Here is a 20,262-nt window from a genome sequence, read left to right as displayed (position 1 = left end):
GAGTTAAGCATTTTCTAGAACTATCTTTGAGGTAACATTAAAAAAAAAAAAATCAATCCTTGGGACTTCTCTGGTGATCCAGTGGATGACAATTCACCTTCCAAGGCAGAGGACGCAGGTTCGATCCCTGGTCAGGGAACTAAGATCCCACATGCCATGGGGCAAATAAGCCTGTGCACCACAACTACTGAGCCGGTGTGCTCTAGAGCCCGTGCGCCACAACTAGAGAGCTCGTGTGCCCCAACTACTGAGCCTGTGTGCTCTGGAGCCCGAGCACCACAACTAGAGAGCCCATGCACCACAACGAAGAGCCCACATGCCGCAACGAAGATCCTGCGTGCCACAACTAAGACCCAATGCAGCCAAATAAATAAATAAATAAAAATTTTTTAAATCAGTCCTAGCTCCCCCATCACAGAATCTTTAGGCATGGAGACCACAGGAACTGCTGATAGGTAGAACAGGGCATTCAGAAAGATGAGGGTGCAGGAAACTCACGTGAAATGCTCGAGACCATTAAGGAAATTAAGCCATAGCAGTCAGGGAGTCACAGTCAGGGGCCCTTGTTTGGTAAAAGACTACCATGCTTATTTTGGTGACGTTGACCATGGCCACTGAATGCATTTAAGGATTGGGAAGACAACCCAGAACCAAGCAGAACTTTAGAAGAACCCAACTTCACTGGGCTCCACTGGAGTTACCCCAACTTAGGCAATTTGTTAATGTAAGAGTTTTCACAGCTTACCCTAGAGCTTAGCCCACAGACACGAGAGTCAAAATAACAGATTTTTGGTTTTGTTTTAATTCACTGAGTTATGGGGTGGTTTGTAATCCAACAACAGCCAAATGAACTTGAAATAAACTCCATCTAGAATGAATAGGTATAATTGAATAAATCCCCTCAATAAAGGACAAGTAAAGTGAACACTGAAATCAAGGAACACCAAACATTGACAGATATGTTAACAAGGGATGCTATAAATAGTTACACAGGGTAGTAAAGAAATACACATGCCTCTTATCAATAGTTAGCTGAAAAAACTCAATACAATATTTCTGGCATCTTAAATGTAAAATATTATAAGATAGCAACTGTGATATTACTACAGTCTAAACTTTACTTGCATACTGGAAGGTATTTAATTCCTCCTATAAGTAACTGAAATAACAAATGGTATCTAAGGGACTTCCCTGCTGGTCCAGTGGTAAAGAATCTGTCTTCCAAGGCAGGGGACAGGGGTTCGACCCCTGGTCGGGGAACTAAGATCCCACATGCTGCGGGGCAACTAATCCCATGTGCCACAACTACTGAGCCTGCGCACCTCAACTAGAGAGCCTGCGTGCCGCAAACTACAGAGCCCATGCGCCCTGGAGCCCACGCACCACAGCCAGAGAAGAGAAAAAACAACCCCCACACCATAACTAGAGAGAAGCCGTGTGCCACAATGAAAGATCCCACATGCCTCAATGAAGATCCTGTGTGCTGCAACTAAGACCCTATGCAGCGAGAGGGAGGGAGGAGGGAGGGGAGAGGGGAGGGGGAGGGGGAGGAAGAAGGAAGGAAACAAATGTTGTCTAAGTAGTCCCAACAGGGAAAACTAGAATCAACTAAGGTAAAAATCACAGATAAGCCAGTTTTAGTTCAAGGTAAAGAAACACTTTCTAACAATCAGAATTCTTCAAAGGATGGAGTGTGCTGCTCCTGTGGGAAAAGGGCTTTCTAATTCCAGACCCATTCACACAGCAATCCCTCAGGGTGACAGCAAACAAGAGTCCGGCTCTGTGTGGGAGCTGAGTCCATACAGCAAAGATTTTCCAACCTGGGTTATCATTAGCCTCACCTGGAACCGTCCTCAGTCCCACTGCTTCCCAAGCTACTGGTCTAATCTTCACAAGTCAACCAAGATAGAGGGGTAAGTAGGTAGTCAGTAATTACCAACCAATTTCCTAATCCTCAGTTCAGATTGAACTGCAGTCTAGCCATGTTTCCAAACAGCTTTTGACAAAAATGACTCTGTACTCCCCGAAGGCACCAGCCAGTTCTGCTGGCTTTTCCGCGTGTCTTGCCCAGTGTTTCCTCTGCTGCGGCCACACTGGCCTCCCCACTGTTCCTCTGACCTGCCAGGCAGGCTCCCACCTAGGATTCACACCTACTGTTCTCTCCGCCCACCTTCCCTCAGGTTTATCCCTATGGCTGCTTCTTCACTTCCTTCCAGCTTTTACTTAACAACCATATTCACAGTGAGGCCTTCCTTGGCTCCCCAAGGTAGGATGTCGACCTCACTCCCATCCAGACACCTCATACCCCCTTTTTCTTTTTTGACTCCTTCAGTATTTATCACCGTGTAACATCTAACTTTATCTAATGTAAACTTCTTGTTCGTTTTTTTGGTTTGTTGTCTATTTTTTTCCACCAGAATGTCTGCCCCAAGGCAGAGGTCTTGCCAGTTTTGTCCATTGCACATTCCTTACACCGAGAACAATGCCTGGTGCACAAATACTTGTTGAAAGACTGGATGATCTAGATCAGGGTGGAAAATCATCTGTTTTGTAAATAAATGTTCACTGAAACACAGTCATGTTCATCCCTTTATGTATTTATTGTCTATGGCTGTTTTCCTGCTACAAGAGCAGAACTGTGTAGCTGCAACAGATTATGGCCGACAAAGTCTAAAATATGTAAAATCTGGCTCTTTACAGGGTAGTGTGCCAACCCCAACTGCGCCAGTCATGGTGTCATGTAACACTCTGGTTCTAAATGTCTAGGTAACTATACTAGACTAAAGACGGCCATGGATTCATTGCGGCTCTTCTCATCAAAGACGGAGCCTCTTTCCCTATCCCTAGACCCAGGCTGGCTTAGTGATTTCCTTCAGTCAATAGCACGTGATGGAAGTGACAGAAGATTCCCGAGCCCAGGCCACGAGGGCCCTTGCAGCTTCCACGCAGACTCTTCTTGAATGCTGCCACCACGGGAAAAAGCCTGAGGGCGCCTCCTTGAGGGTGAGCATCGCCCCAGCCACACAAGGCTACACACACACACACACACACACACACACACACACACACACACACACACACACACACACACACACACACACACACACACACACACACACACACACACACACACACACACACACACACACACACACACACACACGTCCAGCTGACACCAGCAGAGCCCAGACTGTGCTGCCGACCCACGGAAGAGTAAGCAAATATTATTTTAAGTCACTTAGCTTTAAGGGGTGGTTTATTATCTAACAAAGGCTAATTGACTCAGTAAGATGTATTTATTATGATTTTTAGACTAAGCCCTTAGGGCAAATATTCCACTTCTTCTTCACAAATCCTCACACAACTGTGAAGGCAGTGGCCTCTTTCTGAATATATTCATTTAAATGTAATTTTCGGTTACTTCTTAAGTTGAATCATAGTTTAATAACTGAATTTTACCAGTATGTTGATGTGAAAATTTCAGAGTAGTTTTGGGAGAGTCTGAGTTAGTTACTGTACAAGAGGGGTTGGCAAACCACGGCCAGTGGGCTGGCCACCTAATTTTTTAAAGAAAATTTATGGACACAAGGTCATAACCACTCATGTATGCATTCTCTGTGGCTGCTTTCCTGCTATACTGGCAGTATTGAGTAGTAGCGACAAAGATCATATGGTCCTACAAGCCTAAAATACTTACTATCTCGTCCTTTACAGGAAAGTTTGCCAACTCCTGCTCTGTGACATCATTTTGAATGTTATTCTTAAATATAAAGGAATCTAAGAGAGCTATCAAGTACACCTTCAAAGCCCAAACAGCTCTCATAGTGATTTTCTGGTCTCTTGAGGAAACACCGATTTAGGCAGTTTTATAATAAACCTAGCAAGAAATGAGTGTTTTGATTTCTGACACACCATAAACCAACGGGGACAAACAATTTCCTTAAATGCTCCTTTGGAGGTGCTACAGTTTTTTGGCTACTGCAGTGTGTCATGTACATCCATTATGCTAACAGCTCTGCTGGTAAAACTGAAGCTGGAATTTATATCCATTATCAAAAGGTCATTGCACCGAGATGAGCCCGCAGCCCATTTTAAAATGTTAATAACTCTAACACTTTTTTCAAATATAAACAAAAGGTCTTTGTTTTCTAATTCTTTCCCTAAACGTTTCATTTAAAAATGAAAATGTTTAAGCAAAACACCTGAATTATACAATGCAGCTGCATACTGGAGATGTGTCAATGACTCTACTTCTCAGAGTTTGCATACTTTGTGGGATGCCTACCAGGTGGCAGACGCTGTACGGAGGTCCTCACATATATTACCTAGCACACCTCAGTGAGCCTAAGATGCCAGTGATCAGAAGGAACAGTATTATTTTATGTACCACTAAGAACAAAAAAACGCTACCAATTACATGGCACACGCTTTATCACTTAGAACTTCGTCTTAACACTCAATGCAAGTGCTCTGAGACTTATTTTGATATGAATTTTCTCATATATTGCCTTTATAATACATAAAAAAGGAAATCTAAGTAAAATTAATCGCTTGAGTTTTTCTAAAAAATTCTTCCCATTTGGAGGCTGACTCGTCTCATTTGTCAACTCGGAATCACCAACGTCCACGTTGCTCCGTAAGCTTTGTTCCATGAGAACACGGATGCAAGAGAGCACTGCAAAGCATCTCTCCTGAGGTCTCTGGGTTCACTTCCAGGGCACTCACACCCAGTCCACAAGGTTCAACACACACATGTCAGCAGCAAAAACTATATCAGGACTGCCATGTGGATAGCAATGGTTGAAGTACTTATTTCAGAGATATTAAAATGGGAGGGGCAAAAAAATGTATGCCTTAGAATTCATTCTACCACTGGATGTTAGTGTGTGGTCTGAGGATGAAAGTCAGTTTGACACTGGCCTAATACAGCACCGTAATGAAGCATTTCAAGGCAGGAATAATCATTTCTACTCCATCTGCAGTACAGCTCACTTATATTGGGGTGATTTTTTAAGGTATTAATGTTACAAGTTAACTATGTTTGGAAGAGGGAATTTAATTCCGTATGACAAGTAATGAATACATAAACCAATGATTGAGCCAGAATTGATCCAAAATAAAAATTAACAAGAAGACTTCATTCAAGCCAACCATATACATTCAAGCCCATACAGTGGCAGATCATTAGTAACTCTTCATGTGGCCATGCTCCACTGAATCTTAATACACTCTGGGTTGGCAAACACCCAACAGCTCTTTTACCCAACTTTGGAAAAATCAGCCCACACATTTAGTAGCCAAAGGGTCTGGAAAGCAGCAGAGTATAACGGAAAGTCAGACCTGGTGTTATCTCTGGAGAATGAAATCAGACTTTCTGCAGCCACAAGGGCCTCGCCTCTCCTCCCCTCTAACCTCCCCTAGCAAGGGCCAGGAAGGAGATCCCAACCTTGGTGTACTCCTGGAATCCCACTACCCTTCCTCACCCCACCACACTTGCAGCCTGACCACCCTTCTCAGCCTTAAGACCACCTGGACTCAACATGCCCTCTGTCCCTACTCATGCTGTCACAAGAAGCTCAGGACTCCCAGTCACTCACAAATAGTAGAAACAGCAAGAGGATTTGTGCATCTCCTTTCAGAGGCCACATCCCATCCCTGCCCAACCTCTGAACCCCTTCCACTGTGATATTTGGAGCTCACAGTCAGTTATCAGCTAAATCCCTCAAATCATCCACTTCTCATCTATATGTACCTTTTATCTTGCTACTCTACCTGAAACCTGCCCCTTTTACAGCCTTGTCTCCTCAGCAGGACCTTCAAGTGATGGATACTTCTTTGTCCACTCTGTCCGCATTTAACACTGGGCCTTAGTGGTGTCGCCTTCTACCCTATTGCTGCTTCTAGACCAGATGTTGGCAAACTTTTTCTTAAAAGGCCCTGAGGAAAATATTTCAGTCTTTGTCTCAACTACTCAACGCTGCTATTATACGACAAAGCCAGCCATAGACAACATGCAAATGAATGGACATATCTATATTTCAACAAAAATGTATTTGTAAAAGTAAGCAGCCAGCTGGCAGGCTATAATGTACTGAATCTCAGATCAAAAGTCTGTCCCACCTACTTCCCCTCCTCCAACTGCCATCATCCTAGATCACCCCTGCCGCCTTATTCTCTGAGCTCAACTTTACACTAACACTACTCTTGCCATAATTATTTTTGTGATGTCCACTCCACTCCACAAAACATGGCAAGGGGCTAGATATTATGAGAACTGAAGCTTATCCAGCTGGGGAGTGGGGATAGGCTGTAAGAAGAAAAAAACTATGAATGTAAACTGTCCCTGCATAAATGAGGGCCCTTGACACTTAAGCTTCGTGTTAAATCCGCCTGTGCTTCTTCCGGTGCTCCAAATCTAACAGTCCTCTGAACACAAAATTTCAGTAGATGTCTTCCATCATCATAGACAATCCTTCCATGCCTGACCTCTCAATTCCCTAAGATTCTGTCTTCTAGGATTTTTTCCTTTATCCTGCCTCGGCCATGCAATCCCATGCTTTCATGGGCTAGTAGCTGCAACCACTGGAATCTCAATTTCAGGCACCTGACTCCTCATCCACTCTCTCAGCTGGCCAATAGGGCTACTAAGAATCTTACAGGCATTATTCCACAGTATCCTGATTCTCAGCCCACCTTAGAGAGGAGAATGTTTTGAAGGATTCATGGGTAGGCTTTTTGTTTAATGGAATAAACTTCAATAAGATTTACAGGAAACTAACAAAGTTTTTGCTAGAATTATAACGTCAGAAGAACCACCAGCTTGGATTAAAAAGGACAGGGATAATTCATTTTCAGAATGAAAAGAGGTGTTGGGGCCCCCTAACTTCCATGCACAGGAATCAGGCTGAAAAACCTACTAAGCTATAAATACGGGTCATTCTTATGGAAAAGGAACAATGATTCAGATGTTTTAATAGTTTGAACAATTTTAATAGTTTGCCTTTCTAGAAATTTCATCTAAGTTATCTAATTTACTGGGATAGAGTTAGTTTATAGTATTCCCTTATAATCCTTCTTATTTCTATAAGGTCAGTAGTAATGACGTACCTATCCGCAAATTAGCTGACTCTTTCTTCTGCCATTTCACATCTACTGTTGAGAACCTCTCGTGAATTATTCATCTCAAGTATTATACTTTTCAACTTCAGAATTTCCATTTGGTTCTTTTTTATAATGTTATCTCTATTGATATTCTCAACTTGTGCAGACATCATTTTCATGCTTTCCCTTTAAATCTTTAGACGTGGTTTCCTATAGTTCTTTGCATGTATTGATAACAGCTGATTTAAAATCTTTTAATCCAACATATGGATCTCCTCTGAAATAGTTTTATTGACTGCATTTTTCCTGTATATGGGCCATACCTTCCTATTTTTTATTTTTTTGGGCATGCTTTGTAATTGTTGATTAAAACTGGATATCTTAGATCATATAATGTGTAAACTTTGGAAATCAGACCCCCCCCCCACACACACACACACTAACGGTTTTCAGTTACTGCTGTTTTGTTGTAGTTAGTTCAGTGACTTTCCTGTGCTAATTCTTTAAGTCTGTATTACCTGTAGTGTCAAGCCACAGAAGTCTGTGTCATTTAGCTCAGCACCCAGCTAAAGACTGGCCAGAGATTTCCTTAAATGCCTTGAATCAGTAAGTCTTCCACCTTTGCCAAGGGGCTGTGTGTGTGTGTTGGAGAATGCCTTCAACATTTAGGCACTTTACAGCTCCAGCCAGAGAGCCTTCTTCTCTTTTTATAGAGACTCATCAGTTTTTCTTGAATAAACATTCCTTACATTGTTGCAAGCCTATAGTAATTTGGTAATTTCCAGAGCTCACAAAGTTTACTACCAAACTTTTTTTTCCAGTGTTTTTGTTACTTTCATTGCAAGATAGGTTTATGGGGGTCATCAATGTACCCATTCTGGAAGCCTGCCTAGTAAGTTTTCTTTTAAAGAATTTCAGAGAAGAGGGAAAAAAAGATATTCTTTTCTAGTTAAGCCCTGCCTTGTATATTTTATTTCTTTCTGCAGACCTGAGTTTCAGTTTTCATCTGGTATCCCTTCCCTGTATCTTGAAAAGTTAATTTAACACTTACCATTAGGCAGAATATTCCCCTTCCTTTCATTTATCTGAAATGTCCATATTTCACCTTCACTTTGAAAGGATATTTTCACTGAATATAAAAATCTAGGTTGGCAGCTTTTATTATGTCAACACTCAAGGTATTTTTCTGCTCTTCTGGCCTCTACTGCTTCTGACAAGAGATCAGCCATCATTTGTATTGCTGACCTTCTTGATGTGTCATTTTTCTCTGAACACTTTCAAAATTTTTATCTTCAATTTTCAGAAGTTTGGATATTGTGTCCTTAGGTAGTTTCTGTTTTTCAGTCTTGCTAAGGGTTTTCTTAGCTTCTTGGATCTATAAGCAAATATTTTCACCGAATGTGGGCATACTTTGGCCATTATTTATTTAAATTCTTCTTCTGCCCCATCATCCCTCTTCTGTTTCTGGGATTCCAATTACACATATATTAGAATGCTTGATTACTGTCCCGCAGGTCACTGACGTTCTTTCATTTTTTAAAAATCTTTCTCTTTGTTCTTCAAATGGGAAAACTTTACTAATCTTACAAGTTTAGTTACTGTTTCTTCTGCAGTTTTTGATCTGCTAAACTCCAGGGAAGTTTTCATTTCAGATATTATACTTTTTGGTTCTAGACTTCTACTTGGCTCTAGTTTTTCATAGATTCCATTTCTCTGATGAAATTCCCTACCTCTTTTCTCTTTGGCTTTGGATATATTTACAATAGTTGTTTAAAAGCCTGATCTACCATTTCACAATATATACACCTACCGAATCATCACATTGTATACCTTAAACTTACACATTGTTGTAGTTCGGCTGCATCTTTAAAAAGCTGGAAAAAACTCTAACCAAAAACAAAGAAAAAAAGTGCAACACATGAAAACTGGTACAGATTCCTGGTTTTGAGCTTCTCAGAATTTGGGATGATTTTAGGAAGTACAAGAATGCCAAGATGACATGAAATCACCTTGAATAATACAGTGAGAGCATTACTCTCCTTTCAAATCTCCTGATTGTCAAGAAAGCATCAGTTGGGTGCTAGGGTTATCTTACCTCTCTATTATTTGCTAATAAACATTTTTAACAGATAGGAAAAAAAGTGCCTGATCGGTAATTCCAACATCTGGGTGATCTTGGGCTTGGTTTGAACTGACATTTTATTATTATTATTATTATTATTATCATCATCATCATCATTATATCATCATCATGGGCCACATTTTCTAGCTTCTTTTTCATGTACATTAAGTTTTGGCTGTATACTTGTCACTGTGGATAATACGTTGTAGAGAGTGTGGGTTATATTGTCATCTCTTAAGTGGTATTTTGTTCTAGCAGGCAGTTAAATTCCTTGTGAATCTTTTGACCCTAAAGGATTAGTTTTATTATTTGTTAGGAAAGGTCTATAGTGGTTTAATCCTTAGTCCTAGGACATGGTCGAAACTCTATGGCAGGTCTAGAGTAGCCTTTAGTTTCAGGCTGGTGTAACTTTACTTAGGTGCATAGCAAGGTTTCTTCACTGGCTAGGATGGAATTCCTACATCTCCTATCACTGCATAATTCCTGCTATCTCAATTCAGTTCAAAAGAAGAGAGAAAAGAAGAGAGAAAACTTCCTTTAAAAAAAAAAAAGAAGCAACATAGCAATGACACCAAAATCTAGCAAAAAACAGTATTTTTAAAAAGAAACAGGAAACGAAACTACAGACCAATCCCACTTATGAGTAGCAATGGAAAATCCTGAATAAAAGATTAACAAAGAATTTAAGTAGCACAATTAAAGAATATTATACCACAATTAAGTGTGGTTACTGACTCAAATGCTAGGATGATTTAATATTAGGTAATCTATTAAATATAATCTGTTACATGAATAGATCCAAGGAAAAATCATTTGCTCATTTCCAGAGATGCCAAGAAAGCATTTGACAAAAGTCATTATTTATTTTTTATTACAAAAGATAAAATTTAAATAGATAGGTACTTCTTAAACAGAACAAAAGATTCTGAGGTAATACCAAGGTATCCTCTACCTCATTCTCTTTGAATCTTGCAGTTGGACAAGAGAGGAAAAAGTAGAACTATAAAAGTTGAAAAGAAAGATGGTTACTAATGGTTATTATTATATAACCAGAAAGTAAACAGAATCATTTAGAAACGATTACTATGGAAAATAGTAAGAGAATTAACCTAGGAACAAAGTGAATAAATAGAAATCAAAAACACATGCTAAAAAAATAACTGAAAACTATATTGGCAGAAAATTCCTTATTTCTAACAGCAAGCAAAAAAGGATGGGAAGAAACCTGGGAAGAGATAAACAGCAAGAAATGCATATGGCCTATATAAGGAAAACTATAAAGAAACAAAGTCAAACAAATGGGAAAACATAACATACTCTTAGGTCCGAAGACAACCAATCTCATGTGACTTGCTGGAAGTACAAATTGGCATGTTACTTACAACACCTTGTCAATATCTATGGAAATTACAGATGCATATACCCCTTGATCCAGCTATTCCAACCCCAGGAATTTACCCTATAGGTAGCCCTGTTCCCGTGTGAAGGTATGCATGCATAAGGTTATTCACTGCAGAACTATCTGTAACAGCAAAAGATTGGAGATTACCCATATCCATTAGAGTACTGGTCTATTCTGACATACTCATAAAACAGAATAGGATGCTGCTGTATAAAAGAATAAATATTTCTATGCACTAAAATCCCTCAACTGTTGGCAATATTTATTACTACTGGGAATGTACATTTTTCTTAGGGGAGGAAAAAAATACTGCCAACATTTAAATATAATGACCACATAGAAACAAAACTCTAAATTCTTGGGGGAAAAAATCAGAACAGGGACTTAATGATCTTATCCACTGACTGATCTCATTCAAGTCTTATTTTTATGAACATTCAAATGAAAGATTTTATTAATATAAAAGTAGTAGACATTATGTTTAAAATGCAACAATATTCCCAACTTGATCTATACAATCAATGCAATCCCAATCAAAGTCCAAGCAAGTTATTTTATTAGTATCAACAAACTGATTCTAAAGATTGTATGAAAAGGCAAAGACCCAGAACAGCCAACACAATATTGAGGAGAAGAACAAAGTTGAAGGATTGATGCTACCCGACTTCAAGACTTACTATAAAGCTACAGACATCAAAGACAGTGTGGTACTGGTGAAAGAATAAGCAAATAGATTAATGGAGCAGAACAGACAGTCCAGAAACAGACTCACATAAATATAGTTAAAAGATCTTTGGCAAAAGAGTAAAGGCAATACAATGGAGCAAAGACAGTCCCTTCAACAAATGGTGCTGGAACTAGACAGCAACATACACATACATACACACACACACACACACACACACACACACACACACAAAACCTACCTTATACCTTTCACAAAAATTAACACACACACACACACACAAAACCTACCTTATACCTTTCACAAAAATTAACTCAAAATGGATCAGACCTAATTGTAAAAAATTCAAAACTATAAAATTCCTAGAGGATAACATAACAAGATGACATCGGGTATAGTGATGACTTTTGAGATACAACACCACAGACAAAATCCATAAAAGAAATAACTGATAAGCTGGACTTAATTAAAATTGAAAACTTGCCCTCTGCAGAAGACAATACCAAGAGAATCAGAAGACAAGCCACAAAACTGGGTGAAAATACTTGCAAAAGACGGATCTGATAAAGGACATTTGTTCAAAATATACAAAGAATTCCTGAAATCCAACAGTAAGAAAACAAATAACCCAATTAAAAATTAGGTTAAAGATCTTAGCAGAGATCACCAGAGAAGATATACAGATGGAAAACAAGAATATGAGAAAATGCTCCACATCATATGCCATCAGGGAAAGGCAAATTAAAACAATGAGCTACCACTGCACACCTATCAGCATGTCCAAAATCCAGAATACTGACAACACAGACTGCTGGCAAGGGTGCTGAGGAACAGGACCTCTCCCTCACTGTGGGAATGCAAAACGGTACAGCCACTTTGGAAGACAATTTAGCAGTTCCTTACAAAATCAAATAGTTAGTGTATGATTAGCAACTGCACTTCTTGGTATTTACCTAAAGGAGTTCAAAACTTAAGTCCACATGGACCTAGAGTCTGTCATACAGAGTGAAGTAAGTCAGAAAGAGAAAAATAAATACCGTATGCTAACACATATATATGGAATCGAAGGGAAAAAAAGGTCATGAAGAACCTAGGGGTAAGACAGGAATAAAGACACAGACCTACTAGAGAACGGACTTGAGGATATGGGGAGGGGGAAGGGTACGCTGTGACAAAGTGAGAGAGTGGCATGGACATATATACACTACCAAATGTAAAATAGATAGCTGGTGGGAAGCAGCCACGTAGCACAGGGAGATCAGCTAGGTGGTTTGTGACCGCCTAGAGGGGTGGGATAGGGAGGGTGGGAAGGAGGGAGACGCAGGAGGGAAGAGATATGGGAACATATGTATATGTATAAGTGATTCACTTTGTTATAAAGCAGAAACTAACACACCACTGTAAAGCAATTATACTCCAATAAAGATGTTAAACAACAAAACAACAAAAAAGCTGCACACAGATATTTATAGCAGCTTTATTCAGAACTGCCAAAACCTGGAAGCAACCAAGATGTCCTTTGTTAGGTGAATGGATTAATAAACTGTGGTACATCCAGACAACGGAGAATTATTCAGTGCTAAAAAGAAATGAGCTATCAAACCATGAAAAGACATGGAGAAACCTTAAATAAACAGTACTAAGTGAAAGAAGTCAATCTGAAAAGACTACCTACTGTGTGATTCTAACTTTATGACATTCTGGAAAAGGCAACACTAGGGAGACAATAAAAAGATCAGAGTTTGCAGAAGGCAGGGGTGTGAAGAGGCAGAACACAGAGGATTTTTAGGGCAATGAAAGAAAAGACACTGTGTAATACTGTAATGATGGATATATGTCATACATTTGTCCAAACACATAGAATGTACAACACCAAGAGTGAACCCTACTGTAAACTAAGGACTTTGGGTGACTAGGATGTCAGTGTTGGTCTATCTTTAGTAAAGAACATACCACTTTGGTGAGTGATGTTGACAATGGCGCAGGGGTTTTATGGGAAATCTCTGTACCTCCCTCTCAGTTTGGTTTTAACCCTAAAACTACTCTAAAAAAATGAAGTCCTTAAAAAGTTTTTCATTTTAATATTACAGATATCCATAAAGTGCAACGTAAAGCCACCCTCAACTCATCCAGTCTCATTTTCCAAGGTGCTTTTGACCATATATGCTTTCATTTTGATAAGCACAAATAAGTCTAAATACTCTGCTTACACTCTACTTCTTGGTTTCTCATCTGTAAGGAGTTTGTATTGATTTTGTGCCATGAAGGACAATGAATTAACTCAGAGAATCTATCGCAATCTAACGACACTTTCCATTTTTGCTGGTAATGTTATCATTATTTGTACACCTTTAAACATCTATTTTGATTGATCAACTTTAAATAGTACTTCTCGACTCTCTACTAGGTAAAATGAGGAAACTTACAAATAGGCAAAATTCAACACAATCAAAGATGAAGTCTAAGAAACATGTACCTTGTTCATAAAGGAGCTTCATATTCAGATCTTTGCAGGTGACCAGATTGTTGAGCAATGCAACCACACTTTGCATGGTGTTACCCAGAATGTTCGTCTGATGTTCCTGCAACAGACCACCATTCCATCAGAACAGTACAGAAATAGCATTACATCGTAATAAAGACAAATGATCAAACGACCTCCATCCCTGCATTCTTTTACAAGGTTGAATGATTATCTTTCTGCACTTGGGTGAAGCAGACCCCTCTGTGGCAAGGCCCCATCAGTGCGTTAGGTGAGCGGGAGGCAGTACGAATCGCTCAGCGCCAGCACTGCTGCATGCGGTCCCCTGCCCATGCACTGAGGGACAACCACATAGCCCTCTGTGCTTTCAAAGGGCACCAAAGGAGTCAGAGAGATCAGAGATCAAGTACGTGGAACTTAGGAAACCACATGAAAGTGATTTTGAGATCACAGAAGAAAAACTTCTGAAAGAAATAATTTCTGCAGTTTGGAGAGTAAACTGCTGTGCTCCTTCTTTAGTCTTACACATTGCTGGTTATGTCGGATATGACTTATTGCATCACTGCTTCAGTGTAATAAACTACACTTGGGACCTGAAAAAGTGAATTTTGCTTTCCCTAACGCTTTGCATCATACAGCAGGGAGTAACTTTGGCCTTCATTTCTCATTGTAAAGACACAAAAGACAACTTCTTTGTAACTTTTAAGGGACCTTAAAAATAACTTGGGGCTTCCCTGGTGGCGCAGTGGTTGAGAATCCGCCTGCCAATGCAGGGGACATGGGTTCGAGCCCTGGTCCGGGAAGATCCCACATGCTGCGGAGCAACTAAGTCCGTGCACCACAACTACTGAGCCTGCGCTCTAGAGCCCGCGAGCCACAACTATTGAACCCGCATCCCGCAACTACTGAAGCCCCCATGCTTAGAGCCCGTGCTCCGCAACAAGAGAAGCCACAGAAATGAGAAGCCCGTGCACCTCAATGAAGAGTAGCCCCCACTCGCCGCAACTAGAGAAAGCCCATGCACAGCAACGAAGACCCAACACAGCCAAAAATAAATAAATAAATTAAAAAAAATAACTTGCTTTAGTTTTGTTTCCTATTCACTCTTCTGAATTTTTAAAAAATTAAACTAGCACTGATTGTGATTGAAACTATAAAATTTCAAATAGTATAAAAGTAAAGTCTTTAAGCTCCAGGACTAGGGGAGGCAAGCCAGCTGCACAGAGTATAGAAAGAATGGAGGCACTCGCTCTCAGCACTGTGCCAATGCAAGCACTTGCTGGAAGTGAGTGCTTCTAGGCGGCTAGCTTGTCCCACACTAGCCCTGGCCCCGCCCCTTGGTCACTCTGTTAATAACAAGTCCTATCCTAAAGAGTTATGGGTGTATCAATTTAGTAGACTCCATCCAGACCCTTTCCTATTCATTTTCTCCCTTTCTCTCTCTCTCTCTCACACACACACACACACAGAATACATGGTTTGCTCTGTTATCTAAACATAAGTTATATCATATTTATTAAGTCACTCAACAAATAACTAATGAAGACCTATTATGTACCTGTTCTAGGCACTGTTCTAGGCACCTGAGAGAACAAAACAAGGTTCCCTGTCCTCATGGAAAGAGACAACAAACAGGCACAGGGACTTCCCTAGTGGTCAAGTGGTTAAGACTCTGTGTTCCCAAAGCAGTGGGCCCAGGTTTGATCTCTGGTCAGGGAACTAGATCCCACGTGCCCCAACCAGAGATTCCGCATGCCACAAATAAGACCCGTAGCAGCCAAATAAATAAATAAATAAATACTAAAAAAAGAAAAAAAAAAAAGCAGGCACAGTAAGTAAACTGGACTACATGTTAGAAGATAACAAGTGCTATGGTAGAAAAAGAAAAGAGCAGAGCAGGAAAGGAGGGTTGGGAGTTCAGCAGTGAGGCTGTCCGTCATTTTACATGGTGTTGTCAGGGTGGGACTCATTGAGAAGGTGTCATCTGAGTGGAAATTTTATTTTACTTTTTAAATGCTGAAGGATCTTAGAATTCTTTGGACTTAGTTTTAATAAAATTTTCTTTTGAAATAATTTTAGATTTACAGAAGAGTTGCAAAGACAGTGTAGAGAGTTTCCATATACCCTTCACCCAGATGTTCCCTATGTTAACAGCATACCCAACCAAGGTACACTGATCAAAACTCAGAAATGGGACTTCCCTGGTGGTCCAGTGCTAAAGAATCTGCCTTCCATATTTCACAGACCGAGAACAAAAAATTTCACAATTTGTATGGAAACACAAAAGACCCCAAATAGCCAAAGCAATCTTGAGACAGAAAAACGGAGCTGGAGGAATCAGGCTCTCGGACTTCAGACTATACAACAAAGCTATGGTAATCAAGACAGTATGGTACTGGCACAAAAAGAGACATATAGATCAATGGAACAGGATAGAAAGCCCAGAGATAAACCCATGCACATATGGTCATCTCATCTTTGATAAAGGAGGCAAGAATATAAAATGGAGAAAAGACAGCCTCTTCAATAAGTGGTACTGGGGAAATTGGACAGCTACATGTAAAAGAATGAAATTAGGGCTTCGCTGGTGGCTCAGTGGTTGAGAGTCCGCCTGCCCATGCAGGGGACACGGGTTCGTGCCCCAGTCCGGGAAAATCCCACATGCCGCGGAGCGGCTGGGCCCGTGAGTCATGGCCGCTGAGCCTGCGCGTCCAGAGCCTGTGCAAGGAGAGGCCACAGCAGTGAGAGGTCCGCGTACCGCAAAAAAAAAAAAAAAGAAGAATGAAATTAGAACACTCCCTAACACCATACACAAAAATAAAGTCAAAACGGATTAAAGACCTAAATGTAAGGCCAAACACTATCAAACTCTTAGAGGAAAACATAGGCAGAACACTCTATGACATAAATCACAGCAAGATCCTTTTTGACCCACCTCCTAGAGAAATGGAAATAAAAACAAAAATAAACAAATGGGACCTAATGAAACGTAAAACCTTTTGCACAGCAAAGGAAACCATAAACAAGACGAAAAGACAACCCTCAGAATGGGAGAAAATATTTGCAAATGAAGCAACTGACAAAGGATTAATCTCCAAAATTTACAAGCAGCTCATGCAGCTCAATATTAAAAAAACAAACAACCTAATCCAAAAATGGGCGGAAGACCTAAACAGACATTTCTCCAAAGAAGATATACAGATTGCCAACAAACACATGAAAGAATGCGCAACATCATTAATCATTAGAGAAATGCAAATCAAAACTACAATGCGATATCATCTCACAGGGGTCAGAATGGCCATCATCAAAAAATCTACAAACAATAAATGCTGGAGAGGGTGTGGAGAAAAGGGAACCCTCATACACTGTTGGTGGGAATGTAAATGGATACAGCCACTATGGAGAACAGTATGGAGGTTCCTTAAAAAACTAAAAATAGAACTACCATTTGAGCCAGCAATCCCACTACTGGGTATATACCCTGAGAAAGCGATAATTCAAAAAGAGTCATGTACCACAACGTTCATTGCAGCTCTATTTACAATAGCCAGAACATGGAAGCAACCTAAGTGCCCATCGACAGATGAATGGATAAAGAAGATGTGACACATATATACAATGGAATATTACGCAGCCATAAAAAGAAACAAAATTGAGTTATTTGTAGTGAGGTGGATGGACCTAGAGTCTGTCATACAGAGCAAAGTAAGTCAGAAAAAGAAAAACCAATACTGTATGCTAACACATATATACGGAATCTTAAAAAAAAAAAGGTCATGAAGAACCTAGGGGCAAGACAGGAATAAACATGCAGACCTACTAGAGAATGGACTTGAGGACACGGGGAGGGGGAAGGGTAAGCTGAGACAAAGTGAGAGAGTGGCATGGACATATATACACTACCAAATGTGAAATAGATAGCTAGTGGGAAGCAGTCGCATAGCATAGGGAAATCAGCTTGGTGCTTTGTGACCAGCTAGAAGGGTGGGATAGGGAGGGTGGGAGGGAGGGAGACGTAAGAGGGAAGAGATATGGGGATATATGTATATGTATAACTGATTCACTTCGTTATAAAGCAGAAACTAACACACCATTGTAAAGCAATTATACTCCAATAAAAACATTAAGAAAAAAAAAAAGAATCCGCCTTCCAATGCAGGGGACACAGGTTCAATCCCTGGTCAGGGAACTAAGATCCCACATGCCGCGGGGCAACTAAGCCCATGATCCACAACTGCTGAGCTCACGTGCCTCAAGTAGAGACCCTGCGTGCTGGAAAGCTACAGAGCCTGCACGCTCTGGAACCTGCATGCCGCAACTAGGGAGAGAAAACCCGCATGCCACAACTAGAGAGAAGCCCACGCACCACAACAAAAGAGCCCGCATGCCTCAACGAAGATCCCGTGTGCTGCAACTAAGACTTGACACAGCCAAAAATAAATTAAATAAATAAATAATAAATAAATCTTTAAAATAAGAAACAAAACTAGGGACTTAACACTGATACAAAACTCACAGTGGAACTACAGACTTTATTCAAATTTCACATTTTCCACTAACATCCTTTTCTGTTCTGGGATCCAATCCAGGATCCCATAGTGCATTTAGAATTAACTCATTTTTGCAATACATATTTACTAAGTGCCCACTGTTCTAGGTACTTGGCTTATGTCAGTGAATAGAAGAGACCAAAAAAAATTTTTTTTCACTAATTTTTTTTAAGAAACAGCCCTGCCCTTGCGGTTGCCCTGTGGAGTTTACCTTGAAGCAGAGGGGGAAGACAACATAGTAAATAATTCCATGGTATGTTAAAGATGATACACACTACAGGAGAAAACAGAACAGGGTAAAGTGGTTTGGGAGTGCCGTGGGGGAAGGCTGCAGTTTTAAACAAGGCACGTAAGGCATACCTCCTTCGGAAGGCAGCGCCTGAGCTGGTTTGGATTTACTCTTTATGCTGCCAGGTTCTGTTAGCTAGTTTGTTTTAGGGTAGTTGAATCAATGTTCTTCAATGTTATTGGCCTATGAGTGACATCCTCATCTGATTTTAGTATCAGTTTCACGCTAGCCTTGTCCATCCATTTTATTCCACAAATAACTTATTGTGCATCTATTTCTGGGTGACGTGGTAGAACTCACTAATAAAAGCAACTGGGCTCAGTGTATTTTTACCGGTAGATCTTTAAATATTTTTTTGAAAAACATCTTATACTCAGGAATGTACACACTGACCCAATTTTATTTCCATTTTCCAAGAAAATCACCTATAATGTCCAAGTTTCCAAACGTATTGTAATAGAACCGTACACAGCAGTCACCAGTCTTCACCTGTCTTCTCTGAACCGACTGACATCACCTTTTACCTGCCTCCTCCCTCTTTCTTGTTGGTCAGACTCACCAAAGCCTTGCCTATTTTATTGGTCTTTTCAAGGACCCAGCTTTCCGTTTTACTCAAGAATCTACATTTGTGACTTCGAGTTAGTCATTACAAATGTACACGATTTCCCACTTCCCCCTCCTACATGTGCAGGAGGATGACACGTCCCTGCTCCCTCATAATTCGAGATGCCCATAACTGGACTTACTTTGGCCAATTAGACTCATCTGGGCAGACGCTTTAAGGGTCAGAGAGGGCTTCGCCGTCCTGTCTTTCCTCTGCCCTTAAGACCAGTGATGGTCTAGACGGTAGAGGCTCCAGTAGCCCAGGTCTCAGAGTGAGGACGTGCAGCAGAGACACCGGGACTCCCCTGATGAACACACGGCTTCCAAAGCGCACCAAAATACCAACACGGCATCAGGCTCTGAAACTGCAGTTAACAGACTTGTACATCCCACCAACAGGAGCCACTTGATTTCATGAGTCTTACCATCTATATCTTTAATACAAGCCAAAAGGTCTACTTTCCAAATACCACTGGCTGAAAATTTATATTCTTTAGAAACACAGGCTTAAGAGTGGATGTTAATGTTGGATGCTACTAGGCTGTGAGTTTCTCTGTTTTACCTTTACAGATAGATACACAAAAGGTCATTGAAAGTATAAGTGAGGGAAAGACATCAGACGAGCCTAAACAGAAGATTTACTAGCTGCGGGGCTGGCAGCCGGGCCCGGGGGACAGCCGAGCCCGTCCAGCGCCACGCCTGCCATTCCCTGACATGCTGACAGTGCCTTGCATTGTGGTCACCATAAAATAACTCTCATTGGCATCCAAGCTTAATAAAAACACCTTCATTCTGCTCAAAAAGGGCAATCGATAGATATGGAGAAGCCAAACTGAACAGCCTCAACCATATAAAATTCACTGACACCAGCTTAAGAATATTAATGTGGAAGCAATGGGCTGCCACCAATTTCATCTAATTATTCTTACAGTTGGTTGGAAGGAAAGGGTGATTAATAAGCACGAAGATGACGTGACATGTTACTCATGATAAAGTAACTAACGATACATAGGAAACCTATTCTT

General features: G+C 40.5%; 1 protein-coding gene across 1 annotated transcript in view; it reads right to left on the bottom strand.

Moving 5' to 3' along the window:
- Positions 1-20,262, bottom strand: part of ULK4 (unc-51 like kinase 4) — a 513,951-nt gene that overhangs the window by 224,247 nt on the left and 269,442 nt on the right. Inside the window, exon 32 of the mRNA XM_082664206.1 lies at positions 13,787-13,892. Within this exon, the coding sequence (XP_082520332.1) occupies positions 13,787-13,892 (106 nt within the window). The remainder of the gene's footprint in view (positions 1-13,786; positions 13,893-20,262) is intronic.

Source organism: Grampus griseus (genome assembly GCF_964374135.1).
Source record: "Grampus griseus genome assembly, chromosome: 10".
Lineage (NCBI taxonomy): Eukaryota > Metazoa > Chordata > Mammalia > Artiodactyla > Delphinidae > Grampus > Grampus griseus.
This window is presented reverse-complemented; position numbering and strand designations above follow the sequence as displayed.